General features: G+C 39.1%; 1 protein-coding gene across 2 annotated transcripts in view; it reads right to left on the bottom strand.

Moving 5' to 3' along the window:
- ofcc1 (orofacial cleft 1 candidate 1) overlaps positions 1-15,090 on the bottom strand; it is an 87,500-nt gene that overhangs the window by 33,732 nt on the left and 38,678 nt on the right. For both annotated transcript variants that reach the window (XM_053228195.1, XM_053228196.1), the window contains exons 13-14: positions 12,072-12,145; positions 10,321-10,439 (exon numbers count right to left, since the gene is read on the bottom strand). In XM_053228195.1, coding sequence (XP_053084170.1) covers positions 10,321-10,439; positions 12,072-12,145 — 193 coding nt within the window. The remainder of the gene's footprint in view (positions 1-10,320; positions 10,440-12,071; positions 12,146-15,090) is intronic.

Genomic DNA, 15,090 nt, shown 5'->3' with positions numbered 1-15,090 from the left:
CAAGATGGCAGTGTGTTTGTCTATAACATGAGCATAAGAGCTGTTTAAATCTAGAATAAAGAACAGTGAGCAGGAACTAGTTCTGCCAGCTCTGAAAACTGATTTACCCGTTCAAGCCTGTGGGCTGGAATTCTGGGAACTATTTGTGACTTTGGTTACGGTTCTAAATCTGGGCCCACTTAAACACTGGACTTATCCTTTATTTGGTGGATTAAGTTATTTGCTATCACTTTTTTCCCCTCCTTCTTGTTTCAGGCCATAGGCATTTTTTTGTGAATGAGCCAAAACCCACTTTTTAGTCTGTCTATCAGCAGATGGATGAAAGGAGCATAAAGAAACAGTAAAACAGACATGGGAAGAGAATGAGAGGAAATTGTGATTGTGATTCTATTTGTGTGACATCACTGAATCCGTACAGAAAGTGAAGCACATTAAGAGATCAATGTAGGTAAAGGTATACACAAAAAGATAATATATCATAGTAATGGCTATCTGTGGCTGTCAATCGATAAAAGAAACTTGCATGTTTTTACTTCTCTATATGTTCAGATGGTATGCCTATGCAGTGTTCCTGCCTCTCTGCGTGAGTTTTCTCCAGGTTCTCTGGTAAGTGTACTGGCTACTCCAAATTGCCCCTAGTTTTGATGGTGCTCTGTGATGGACTGGCGGCGTGTGCCCCCATCACACCCAGTGTTCCTGGACTGGCTACAAATCCACCATGACCCTGACCAGAATTAAGCAGTTAATGAAGATGAATTAAATCCAATCCACAGGCCAAAAACTCCGTACTACTCTCTGTGATGAAATCTCATATTGAAAGAAACGCATACGCTATTAGTCTATGGAGAAGAACATTTTTAGCCTAGCGCATCAAGCTCAGAAGTTCAGCTGTAGCTGTGCATAAATTAACATTGTGGCTTTCATGTTTAATGCCAGCAGAGTGCTCTCAGAAAGATTTAAGGGTGAATCTTCAAAGCAACAAGTTCCTCTCAGACTATGTCTATGAAAGGAGAGATATGTGCTAAACAGACCTATTGATCTGTGAACGTTTGTGGATGTGGAGCTGTGCATTTCTTCTGATTGATAGAAACTGTAATAATAGCAATATGAGCAAATGTCTTCAGAGCAGAGAACTAACACCAGTGTGTGAACTACTTTAGAGTGGCTGTAACATGCCACTTCTGCACGCTCTCTTTGAAGTGAAGAACAAGCACCATATTGACACGATCACTGAAAACAATGTAACTGTTCATTTCCACTTTACACTTACTACACATGCCCAAACACACTCACTCACATGCTCTCTTTCTCCCTCTCTCTCTCTCTCTCTCTCACACACACCCACACACACACACACACACAAACAGCTTGGTTAAGGCAAACCTTATGTTAGTATATTAGTGTGACTTGCTGTGTGATTTAAAGAAGATCCTTCATGCAGTTCGAAAGCAACTGTTATGCAATTTTACAGTTACTGCATGAAATGTGATTGTATTCATAGCAAAAACACACACACATGCACACACATACGTACACACAATCTTCACAGATGATTCCCACTACATACTAACACCTCTATGATTACATCAAAACCTAATGTAATGTCATCAGATTTTTTTCTGTTTTAAAACAGAGAAAGGTTTACATCACATCATAATTTTCTTAAACCACACACGAAGACCAGAATGGAAAACAAAAAAATGCACAGTCTTTTTGCATGGAAAAAAATGAGATTCTTGCATGTCAGTCTTTTTGCATGACACTATAGGAGATAGTAACACAGTGTAATGTATTTACCACAGTGAATAAAAAACTGGAGCAATAGTCATTTGCTTATACCCATTTATGGGGCTATGTAGTCAATACTACATCATTCATTCATCTCCAGGAGGTACTTTATCCTGGTCAGGGTTGAGGTGGAGCTGGAGCCTACACCCAGGCCACTGAGTGGTACGCCAGTCCATCAGGGCACTATGTATAGTACACACATACACACTCATTCAAACCTAGAGCAATTCAGCATAGTCAATCCAACTGGCATGTTTTGGGGGATGGGAGGAAACCAGAGAACCTGGAGGACACCCACTCGAACAAAGGGAGAACATATGAAACTTATCAATATTACAGTTCTCTTTCAAACACTATAAAAAGTATGACACACCAGTGGTACTGAAATTGTACCAGGCATTCAATCAAGGAGAGCTGGAAAAAGTCACACTTTCAGGGAGGTCATGTAAAACAGGATGTGATGAAAACTTGTAATATTTTAATATCTAGATTTTAAATGATTCCATCTGTCACACTCTTGAGCATGTAAATAAACTACCAAGCATATAAACTAATCATAGAATTTTCCAGAATGTAGCTAATTTGCAATGCACCCTAAGTGTCACAGATAATGACATTAAGGAAGGAGGTGAATCAGCTGATTTGGACAGGATTTGTTTTGGCAGAATGAGTACTTTTTTCTCATGCATTCCCTGATTTTAATTTTTGTTTTGTGTTTTTCAAGCCTGCAATATCAGGCCCCTTTACAGGCATTTTCCATAGCACTGGCATAGTAAAGGTGCATGTAAATTTATTTCATTGAGAGAAAGAGAGAGGTGGGATTTGGGGAGCAGTAAAAGCGAGTTATTGCTCTCTGACGCAGCTGTAGGATTGGACTACATCTGATAATTAGAACAGGACTTCAGCCACTGCCCAATTATCAGAATTATTTGCAGCTGAGATACAAGAGATGATGGCAAATACGGCACGCTGACCTAATCTTGAGTATGAAACTTAATTCTCATTTGATTATTAGCTAAGTGCTTCTGAGGTTTTAACCTATAAGACAAGTGCCGGGGTCTCTATAAAAGCATGAGAATGCCAACATGGGTTTGGATGGGCAGCGAAGTGTGTGTGGCACCCTACTGTGAACACATGCACACAGATTTCTCCTTATAGTGTTTTTGGCTTCTTAGCTCACACACACACTCTTTACAGGCCAGCAGTGAGTGAATGAGTGTGATGGTAGTTGATTAAAGCGCAGTACAACATGTGGTCGTTTATGTGCTGTCTGTGTGTCTCTGCAGGGACTATAATGTCGAAACGGCCGGATCCGCCAAGCTTCGTAAACCCAGTGGAAACATCGGCATCTTCATACACCTGGGGTCCATGCTGAGACGTAAAGGACTGGGTTACGAGCAGGTTGCTCTCCAGAACCACTAAATAAATCCTCACTGTGACCTTTAACAGGCTGATGGTGGATGGCTCCCAGCATGGGAGCACTGGGTTTTATCAGTGTCTTTATTAGCAAAAGGAAACAAGTCATCATCTAATATGGGCTTGTATGTTCTATGGAGCAAAACTCACCAGCACAAACACACAGACATCATGCTGGAAAAAAATTAAAAAGAAAAATTCAGCAAAACTTCCTGCAATCTTTTTACAAGTTTTCCAAACATTCAGTAAACAGCATGTCTGGCTGAATTGACATCTAAAGTAAGCACTTAATCTAGTCCATATATGTTAAGTCCTCTTTGTATGGCTGGGTCAGATGATATAGCAGTGTAATTACCAATACCACAAACGCAACAGTGTGGAGAGACAACAGAAGTTCAAATTAATACCTTTGCTTTCACACTACACATAAAAAACACGACAAAAAGTGGAAAAAGTGCAAAAACACTGGCTGAGGAAGACTGAGAAGGGGCAGGGCTGAAACATACTCTTAAAGGATTTTTGATCATTAGTCAGAAGTACAGGAATGGAGAATGGTAAACAAACCCTTGGTAAGTGATATCACAAATATCAACCAAGCACGCAGAACAAAATGAATAATTGAATAAGAATATAAATAGCTAGCATTTTGCAAACTGGAACTCCAATTCCACTGAAAGATGTCTTGCGTACCTCTGCACGAGTAACCCAACCTGCTTATGGAAAAACAACATTACTGTCAAATTTAAAGAATTGCAAGTTCACAATGGGAAATGAATTATCACTGATTATCAGCATCATCCACATGAGTCTCTGTCTCAACACCTGATATAAAACTCACTCACGGGATTTAAACATGGCATCATTGACTGTCCGCTGATTAATTCAGTCAGTTCTCTTCTGACTTGTTCTAAATATTTTTATTAGGTCATTTAAACATTTTAAAACTTTGTCCCCTGTCCTGTGTACAGAATGCGTCAGTGCTTTTCTCTGTTTTGATAATGATGTTGAGGTGCGAGATCATTAAAGACATTTTGACAGCTGGTATCTGATTACAAACTGAATTGATTAGGCTTATGTCCATTTTGCTATGGCATGTGTCCCTTCAACAACACATGATTTATTGTGTGACACAAGCATACTTAGCAAGGTTTTAGACATCTTAAGCAACCTGACTGCATTCATAGCTGTGCTTGTTAAACTGGCTCTGTTACCCAACACGATCTTTGCAGGCATACAATCAAGGCAAGGTTAGAATGTAAACTAAATGACAGTAAATAAATAAATAAATAAAAGCCTTCCATGTCATTTTAGTAAAATATATTTGTTATTTTTTGAAATAGAGATGTCAAAGTATATTATTGCCAGAAAAACTCAATTTTAACTCAAATTTTGTGACATCCAGTAGTTTTTTTCCCCAAACTGTAACAAAGTAATTGTTTTACAACCAAAAATTCAAATGTCTATAATCCATCCAGTCTAAAAAACTTGAGGTTAATTTGTATGTACACTACATGGCCAAAAGTATGTGGACACCTGACCATCACACACATGTGCTTGTTGAACATGACATTCCAGATTTAGTCCCTTTTTGCTGTTATAATAACCTCCACTCTTCTGGGAAGGTTTTCCACTAGATTTTGGAGCATGGCTGTGGGGATTTGCTCATTCAGCCATAAGAGCATTAGTCAGGTCAGGCCCTGATGTCGAGCAGGGAGGCCTGGGGTGCAGTCAGCATTCCAGTTCATCCCAGAAGTGCTCAGTGGGAATGAGGTCAGGGCTGTGTGCAGGACACTCGAGTTCTTCCACACCAACTTCACACACCAACCACGTCTTCATGGATCTCGCTTTGTGCAGGGACATTGTCCTGCTGGAACAGGTTTGGGCCCTTTAGTTCCAGTGAAAGGAAATCTTAATGCTACAGAATTCAAAGACATTCTAGACAATTATGTGCTTCCAACTTTGTGGCGATAGTTTGGGGAAGAGCCACGTATGTGTGTGACAGCTGGGTGTCCACATACTTTTGAACATATGGTGTACCTTCAGGGCTTTAAACACTCTCTCAACTTTTTTTTTTTTTGCCTGCTAAATCACTGACTTTTGTGGAAGCAAGGCTCCATGATATCTGTTTTGGACACAGCTAATGTGAGAGCACAATATTATTCCAGACTCTCAGACATCACAGCTTATAAGAGGTTTAACTGTCTGTGAGCCATGAATTATCTGAAGCTCTGAAATATGGCTTTGTATCACTTATGATTGTGCATGGACCTTAATCATAGCTTAGAAGCCGCCAATTTTTTTACTGTTTTAGAGAAACCAGTACATCTGACAATCCATATAAGTATCATTTTTGTTGTTGTAGTTGTTGTTGTTGTTCTGGAAAACTAAACTAATGACAACTCAGTTATGTCATAACTGAATCCATGGATATTTCAAGTATTAGAATCAATCACCAGGTATGTGTTATGACTAGTAATCATAATCATAAGATTATATGATCAATAATCATATTTTAATCCCACTTATTTATTTACATATTGAATAACCATGACTCAAAGGTGCACTACATGCTCATGCTGGCATCACGTTGCACAACTACACTTTCTTTTTTCCCCAAGAAAGCAATGAAAACATTGAAATACTATCTGTTTAGAAATTGGGAAATTGTGTTTAAACCCTTTCACTGTTTACAGTTTATCACTAGTGAGGTCTGCTGAGATGAATGTGTCATATTAAAGCAGCTCATGTCTCCTCAAGTGGAGAAAAAAGGTATTTTATTTCCTTTTTGGTGCACGACCATGACCTTATACTGCACTGCACTGAGCACCTGAGTGTTTCAAAACACTTTAACAGAGAGGCTGTGAGAAAATTGTCCATACACACACACACACACACACCATGAGGGCCTGTATGTTGCTCTGTGACCAAAAACTCGTCAGATCTGATAATGCTGATTTTAGAAAAGTCAGAGGCCATCTACACTGGCAAAGGGGAAACCAACAGATGTGTGTATATATGCGTGCACATGTGTCGCTGCCTTGGTTCTCAGGGGCCTCAGGTCTGACTGTGCTTCTCTGTCTCACTCTCAGCACAGGAAAGGGCCCTGAGGTGATTCCAACCCACTCTAGCCACAACAACCCTATGCATGATCAACACTGATTACTCCATGACCATTTAGGATGGAGCATCTATTCAACCATTAAGAACAATTAAGTAACTCTTAATGGTGTATCTTTCATAGAGTGTATAGGAGTTAATATGGGCTTAATGTGTGTCCCGAAAAAAGGCAAATCCAAAGAAACCTACAGTATAAGCACCAAGCACACAGATTTTTCCCATTTTTCTCCCAAATTGGTTACCTTCGAATTCCCACTCACTAGCCAGCTCTCACCTCTCATACAACAGCTACCAACCAGGGAGGGTGAAGACCAACACGTGCTTCCTCCGAGACATCTTTTCAAACTGCTGCTCATGCTACATCACATCGCAGCATAACACACCTGGAGGAAAGTGCGATATGCCCTCTTCTGCATACATGCTCTCACAGTTGAGGCTCTCTGAGTGACAGGTAAAACTGTTTTGTTTAATGACAACATAAACAGGTCACTGCGCACCAAATCACTTTCATTCTGGTAGTGAAGGACATTTTAGCCAATATCTAAAATAATTAATCAACTCAAAAATGATTTTAGGGTGAAAGAGTAGTCTTGAAATCCAGACATTTAAACTGCTGATTTATTTCTGAAATTCAAATGCAAAAATGTTCAACAAAAGAACATGCACTTTAAGAGTCTATTGCAGTATCCATGTGGTAGATTGTTAGGTCTAATCAAAATGGCTGCAATAAAAGAACAATGCAATAAAAAACTAGCCCATTTGAATTTCAAACATGTATTAAAAAGAAACCATATTTCAAGAAGTAAATTATTCTAAAAGGTAAAAGGCAATTTTATGTAAAAATAGATCTGGGAAAACAATGTGCCATTTTCATGTGGGGGGAAGAATTAGTGTAGCCTCTTTAAAAGAGCAATAAGTGGAGCATGTGTCTTAATATATCAGAGGTTTTCCTTTAGCAGAGTGAGAAAAGGAGAATGAGTGTGGAGAATAGTGGCAACATCACCCGTTCTCTGGAGGCAACAAGGCCCCTCCATCACATCTTATCATCTCCTTTCTCCTTTTTATAACAGGAAAAGTCACAGATATAATTGATATGAGATTTAGGGGGTATATTTCAGTGTAATTAGAGTCTTGATAATTGGGCTAATTAGATATAATTGTTATGTGAGTCTGAGTTTGATTAAAGCAGGTTTCCCCAAAACGAGCAAAAAAAAAGGGGAAATATTTAGTTGGCAGGCTAACAATGCAGCGGATGCACATGCAGGCAGATTAATTAAAGAACAAACACATGTGAAGAGGGGACAGGCGTCAGCTCTGATTCACACACCCACACATACATGCCCAAGCAACCCACAGACTGACAAACACCCATAAACACATTGTATTTGGGCTTGTGATCCACATAATCCCAACACATTTTGCACAATGATTATGAAGCATTTATACCTCTAAAAAGACATGGCCATTATCAATATAGTAAAAATAAATAAATAAAAAATAATCAAAACAAAGTTTGAAATTCTTGGACTTTGCAGCCACAAATATAAAATACATTTTTACAATACTGGCTCTCTCACAACTATTCAAAGCCAAATCCATTTCTGCCAGTCACATATGTATAAAACAAGTTGAAACACTGTCACTTGATAAATCAGAGAAAACTGTCTCATCCCGTGGAAAAGAGAAGTTATATACAGATGACGCCTGCAGACATAATACAACCTGCCTCTCTCCGTTCCCAGAAAAATGCCTTAAGCATGATTAACAAAGGAGCAGAAACGAACACAGTTTCTTCAACAGATATTTTGGAGAAGTGAAACACCAGTTGAAAAAAATGATCAAATGAGGATCCAGTAAAAGTACTGGACCTCCACTTGGCTCAAGAAACAACCGTTTGCTTTAATACCTTCAGCTACTTCTGTGATGGAGGTAGCTCTCTCTCTCTCTCTCTCTCTCTCTCTCTTATACACACAGACACACACAATACACAACACACCCAGTAAGGTGTAAGGTCATAATGAGGCTTTCATGTTCTCTTCAAACAGATATCAACTGTACCGGCGCGGCCCGTAACATCATTCCTGCCATGTTTTTTTTTTTTTCCTCTCTTTTTTGGTAGTCTTTTCATTTCTCTTTTCATTGACTACGATGTCAATACTTGCACTTCAGTGCATTGTGTTTGTTCTTTGAAATTGTAATTTATGGTTTACGGATATTAGCCCAGCATGGATGTTTCGGGAAAGTCGCATATGAGGTTAGCAAACAACAGCTCACTTTTTGATATGTAAATCTGAGCGAGGATAAAAATGAGGAGGAGGATAATGAAGCTCAAAGCTAGAGAGAGTAAGAAAGAGAAAGAACCGCCTCTGCCCCGTATAGATAAACTTCAAATATAAAGCAGTATTCATGCGATCCTCTCTTGGAGCAATAGGCAGTGTTCAATGTCTTTTAAGAGAATGCCAGGAGCTTTCACTAACTGCTACATGGTGTTAAGCGCAGGTTTGGGATGGGTTCTTCATGTGGGAGGAGACAGAGTTTTAAAATAAAATGGACTTTGTGAGCTTTGTGATTTGATTAATAGGTTATTTATTCATTTATTTATTTGTTTCTTTGTTTGTCTGTTTGTTTGTTCACGCCATATAATTTTTATTTTATTTTATTTTGTATAAAATAGACATCACATCATTTTTCAAATAACTGAACTGTTTATGGTCCACGCTTCTCCGCTAAACTATGTATTTAAAAATATGCATTTGTCAGATGTATGTTTATGTTTAACTTGCATATCCAAATTTTTACAATCATGCATACTGGAATAAAAAAAGAAAAGAAATCTAAACCCAACATCATCTGTGCATGCATTTGTCACTTGTGCACTTTAGTGCAGCTTTAATAAGCAGCGTGTAGAGGTTTTGCACATTCACTGTGGGCTCTCCTGTGATTCTCTAGATGGCAGTAATATGCCTCAGTCATCAGAATATAGAAGTAGAAATCAGCAAAACCTTCCTTCACTGACACTTTCTCATTCTTACTTTCTTTTTGTACTTTGTGTGAGAAGACGGGCAGAGCCGTGAGCGTGTTTCCGTACTGCATTTGCCTTCTGCGCTGTATGTGTGGCCTGCACCTCTAATCATTTTATTTACTTTCAAGAGCTGCAGCTGTACAGTCTCTCATCATGTTTTAATTCCAGTCCAGCAGCAACAAATTACTGATCCTCTGAAATTAGGAAAGTTTCAAATCCTAGGGAAAAAACCCTCAACATTTTTCCTTCCAAAAATGCACAATGCTTGACTATAGGATAATTCAAAATGAATACAAACATACCTGAATTCTCTCCATTTTATCCCCATGGACTAATCTCGGGCAAACCTCTTCCACACTTTTTTTTTTTTACTGAAAATGTAGAAAGCAGTTTCACAAAAGGCAATTTGACCAGGGCCATTTATGAGATTTGTTTGGTTATGTGACTTGTCTTGGTGAGTTTCCGCTCCTGTTTTCTCATTAATATCAAATGCTGAGAGACACAATAAAAAGGAGAAAACATTTATCCAGGAAGCCTTCTTTTGCACTCTGCATCACCAGAGAAAAAGCAATTATCCACACTGGGAGGTTTTATGTGTTGTCAGTGTCAGTATTACCCAGGTTTCTTCAATAAAAACAAACACTGGCACTGACAGAAAAGAAACATTCACATCATTGATCTAAAGGAATGAAATGAACTTGAGCAGGTAACTGCATGCAGATATGTGCACTCGCAGTGTTCAGAAGATCCTGAAGGTGCAAAAGAAGAGACAGGAGCTTAAAAATATGCTAACAGCATTAGCGCTTCTGTTAGAGACATTCTATATCCAGCTATTACCCTTATTACTGGAGGGCAAGAAAATTGCCTCAAAATATACTCTCTCTCTCACTCTCTCACTCACACACACACACACGCACACACGCGCACACACCCCCCCACACACACACACACACACACACACACACTCACTCACTCACTGTAGGGAGAAGGAGAAATGTTGAAGTTCTTCTGTGATGATACTCGTCTGTACCTCTCTTTCTCTCTCACAGCCACTTTGGCTGGTTATCTTGCTGAATGGCTGGTTCTGTTTGCCACCCTAATTGGACACACACACACACACACACACACACACACACGCACACACACACGCACACACACACACACACACACACACACGTCAGCCACAATCAGAGTGGGAAATTTTTACCCCAGAAAAATGCAATGACAGTTTGCCTTGCCTTTATCCCCATAAACATTCACACCAGGACCAAATGACATTCAGATTACACACGTCTAATCAAAGTTTATGTGAGAAACAGATGAAGGCAGAAAAGGAGAAAAAAAGACTAGTTTTTTTAAATAAAAAGGCAGACATGGGGCACATTTTTAAAGTTCATGATGCACAGAGCTACTTCTGACATTATTCAGAATTATTATTCAGCAACTTGCTAACAGTTTAGATAGAACAGTGTTCTATCATCTAGTGGAAAGTGTTGTGCCTCTGGCTGGGCTTAGGCCTGCCTCTATCATAGTGGAGACACCACATGACTCTTAATGCTAATGAGACACACATTATATTTATGGATTAAGAACACTGCAAACACACAGATTTACCAATGTGTGCTGTGTGAGCAGCAGTAAAAAAGTTAAAAAGACAGAAAAAAAGGCTATATAAACATGACAATACATATCAAGCAATTAATGATAAAATTTTAAATTTAATATTTAAAAGAAATTTTCAAATTTGATTTTCTGTGCTGCCTCAGGGATAACCAGCAGCATGGTGAAAATACATTTTAATTAGACTGCAGTGCAGGTCCAGAGGCGAGAAGCTGATCCCGTGGCCTCCAGGTTCAGGCAGGTTTGAGATCAGCTCACTTCATCATTAGACAACTGGCTGAAACTAGCTGACATTTGAGGGGATCTGAAAACAACTGCAGCCCTGAGCAGAAAAGCAGAGCAGAGAAAAAGTGAACAAGATAGTATGTGTGTGTGTGTGTGTGTGTGTGTGTGTGTGTGTGTGTGTGTGTGTGTGTGTGAGAGAGAGAGAGAGAGAGAGAGAGAGAGGGAGAGAGGGAGAGAGATAGCCTCACTGCACAACTATAGCTGATTATGGAATATTCAAAAATGAAAAAAGCAAATATTTTAATGGCTTTAGGAAAAAAAAATGTAGCAAATATTAAGCGTAGTACACAAAGTTCCTAGAAAAAACAGGCCATTTTGATCAAAAGACCTTTGTCAGGTGTTTGAGGCTGTAGGAGGTGAAACCAGTTGATACTTGAAATATATATTTTTGGCACTTTAAAAAAAAAAATTCTGTGTGCAATAATTTCTGTACAAAAAAAAAAAACATTCCAACACCACCGCCCCAAACGCATTAGCATGAGGAGGAAAGACAGTGCCTGCCTGTGGTGTATGAGGCATCAGCAGCAGGTCAGCAGGAAAATGTCATTCTGCAATTATCACTTCAAAAGCAGGCCAGGCAGCGCAGGCACTTTGATTTATTTAGTTTAAGAAATGCGCAGGGCAGGAGAAGCGTGAGTTCAGAGAGTCTGTCACTGCTGAGCTCACAGAAATGGTGCTGTTTTGGCTTGTCGAGCACATCGCAGCCTGCTTTGAACACTCCGCTAGTATCTGCTGGTGTGAAATGTATTTTGACAAATGTCAGATATAAGAGAGGAGAGTCGTGGAGCAGTGAGGGTGCTGGGTGGTCATGTGCAACACACACCTTGCTTTGTGTTCCAGGTTTAGCTTGCTCTGACGCCGGCTCTAAGATGGGGAGGATTCCAGCAGGACTCTTACCTGCCATAAACAGAAATATATTAACGTTAAGATGACAAGTCTTGCCCCTATGAAGAATTCAGTACTTGTTAGGAATGAAGTCATTTCTCAAGTTTGAATCAAGCCTGACATCTCTCTTTCTTTTTTTGTACTTAATAAAATAGAATGTTATTTAAATATGCTGTAAATCAACAACTCAGTATCACACAATACCACCAAAACTTGTGCATATAAGAACGAATGATTAAGTAGAGAGCTTGTATTCCACCCCGTAGCTGTGATCTAACTGATGTAACTTCAGCAAGACGCAGGTAAATGTGCTGCACTCTACTGTCTAGAGACTTCACACAGACAACAAAGACAGTGAGGCAAGATAAAGTGTGATGAAACTTTCCTGGCTTTCTCTCTCTCTCTCTCTCTTTCTCTCTCTCTCACACACACACACACACACACACACACTCTCTCTACTTTTTTCCCACCATCGCTCCAATGCACGCAATTAGACATGATGAAAAATCTGAAAAGAAATTAAATTTAGTTGTAATACATATCACCATTCTTTTTTCCTTTGGAAAATTACTTTTGAAATGTTTTCTCTCTCTCTCTCGCCCCTCTCTGTCTCTCCGTCTCTCCCCCCTTCCCTCTTTTTTCTTTTTTGCGTGTGTAATTTAAATGGTAAGCTGCCAGATGTGTGTCTCATGCTTGGAAGTGCAGGAGCTTTGCATTATTTAGCATATTAACATTCACAGAATTTAAAAAAGGGTTCCTGCGTTGCCTGGAGGTTCCAATTAAGTAAACCTTAGCTTGATACATGTAAAAAATTTCACCATGAGAAACTTTTTTTCATTGCTTTTTTTCCCCCTCTTTCCCTCTCTTCCTGTCCCATCTATATAATAAATATGGAAACTTCCCAGATGATATAATATTTCTCTTGCTGCAGGATTAAATATATCAGTAATAATAACTTTTAAACATAGGCTACATATCAGGAAAGGTTCTGAAGGCTAAAAGGGGGTTTAATAGCAGTCGTTCTCAGCCTCGCAGGGGAGCAGACACGTCTTCCTTCCCATTTTGGAAACTGACAGATCTGATTGAATTTGAGCCCAGATGTAGTTTTTAATTACCACTGCTGGTAAACACTCAAGCTGCCTACAGTTACAAGGTAATAGTGTTAAATCTGTCCTATCTTAAAGGCAAGGAGATGTGTTTATTGTATTATAGTGATTTCATAATCATTTTGGCTTTTGTAGGATTTGACTGTCATACTTGAGCTATTTTCACTCAAACTGGTGACACACCCGATGCATGTAGAAAAACTTTCACTGTTGTAGGTAGAAATAAATAAATTCAGCATATGCAGAGGATTCAGTACATGCAGAGGTTTCTTAAAAAGAACCTTTTTTTCAGCTTCAATTTCACCATGCGACAGCACACACACAGTAAAGTGCAAAATGTTTCCTGATAATTTCTACACAGTTGCATCTACCATTCCTTTTGAAAATAACATCCAATATATCGCAAAATGTTAATTAGTTCTGATAATACAGTTACAACTACATTATATAAGTCTGAATAACGGCTAGGACATACCACATGGAGAGAAACCGACAGTTTTATACATGTACGTTATGCACTCACTGCTACTTTATACAATTTTTTTTTTTTTTAAAGTGCCTGGTTTTTGCTCTCACCCACTACATGGCAATCACATGTAATAGACAGACTTACAAATATATAATTTTGAAAAATAAAATACAGATCCCAAGTTAGCATCTGCGTTAGGACAACTGGCAGTTCATAATAAGAGTATGCTGTTCATCAATATAACTAGCAAATAAACCTACAACATAATGGAAAAAGTCATTAAGCTTATGCAAAATAAGGGCCCAGAGATTGAGGTGTACATAGTAAAATAATTAGCAGTTTCTTTCATTCCTGCTTCAGTCCATCAGTCCATCCTCCTTACAGCCTACAGAATCAAAAGCCTGGCCTACACCTCTTTTCTCTGCCCAGAGACTATAGCCCCTGTCAGCAGTGTCTTCACCCAGCACTGCAGTTTTGCCTTTAATTACGCTCACTTCTGCCTGATGCTCACATGCTGTTTCACAAGAATTAGCAGAGCGCTGACAGCTATAGGTTACGTCCATGAACTTGGAGCAGTGCAGTCACAACCCTTGGTCTCCTGGGGCCGACAATGGTTCCTTGTTATCCACAGCTTTCCCACTGCTTGGTGTGCGTGTGTGTGTGTGTGTTTGGTGAGCAAGGCCCCAGGCTGGTAGGAAGGTAGGAAGAGGTAGGAAGAGACGACTGAGACCTCATCACTCGCCTAGGCTCTGAATTGCCCCTTCGCTTGTTTCAGGATTTGCAGCAAATCGAAGGTCAAGGAATTGCTGATTTCCCGAGAGCAGTGGCCTTCATTCAAATTACAGCCTGATAAGTGACCTGTGCTATTGGAACAGTCCTAAAATGTTCAAGTCTGTGGTTGGTTTTAATTAGTTTAGTATTTTGGTAATAATCATTATATATTAATGTTCAGTTCATGCATTAGTTTGTTTACATCTAATACCATATTTTGCTATTTCAGCTATGCATTTTATTGTGAAATACAATCTCAGACAGAGCTGTTAGAGATTTGTTTCCAGTTGTTGGCTTACAATCAGCATAAGCTTAAATAACAAAGATACCAAGTTAACATGGAATCAAGTCATTTCTAAGTTAACTTTAATTTTATTTCTGGTTCAAGTTTGGCATGAATTTTTTATTTATCCTTCTCTGTCTGTGTTCTTGGATATATGTGTATATTCATCTACATAAATAGCTTTAGATTAAACGAAAGGAGAAGATTCTTTGCTAACTGTGAAATGGTGGTCCCTTAATGTGAGCTGATGCTATGACCAGGCAGGCTCATCCTCAAAAACAGCAAAAATCCTAAACATTGGGATCTTGCTTGCGGTTCCAGTAGTCTG

This window comes from Pangasianodon hypophthalmus, chromosome 22 (genome assembly GCF_027358585.1).
Source record: "Pangasianodon hypophthalmus isolate fPanHyp1 chromosome 22, fPanHyp1.pri, whole genome shotgun sequence".
NCBI classification, from domain to species: Eukaryota; Metazoa; Chordata; class Actinopteri; order Siluriformes; family Pangasiidae; genus Pangasianodon; species Pangasianodon hypophthalmus.
This window is presented reverse-complemented; position numbering and strand designations above follow the sequence as displayed.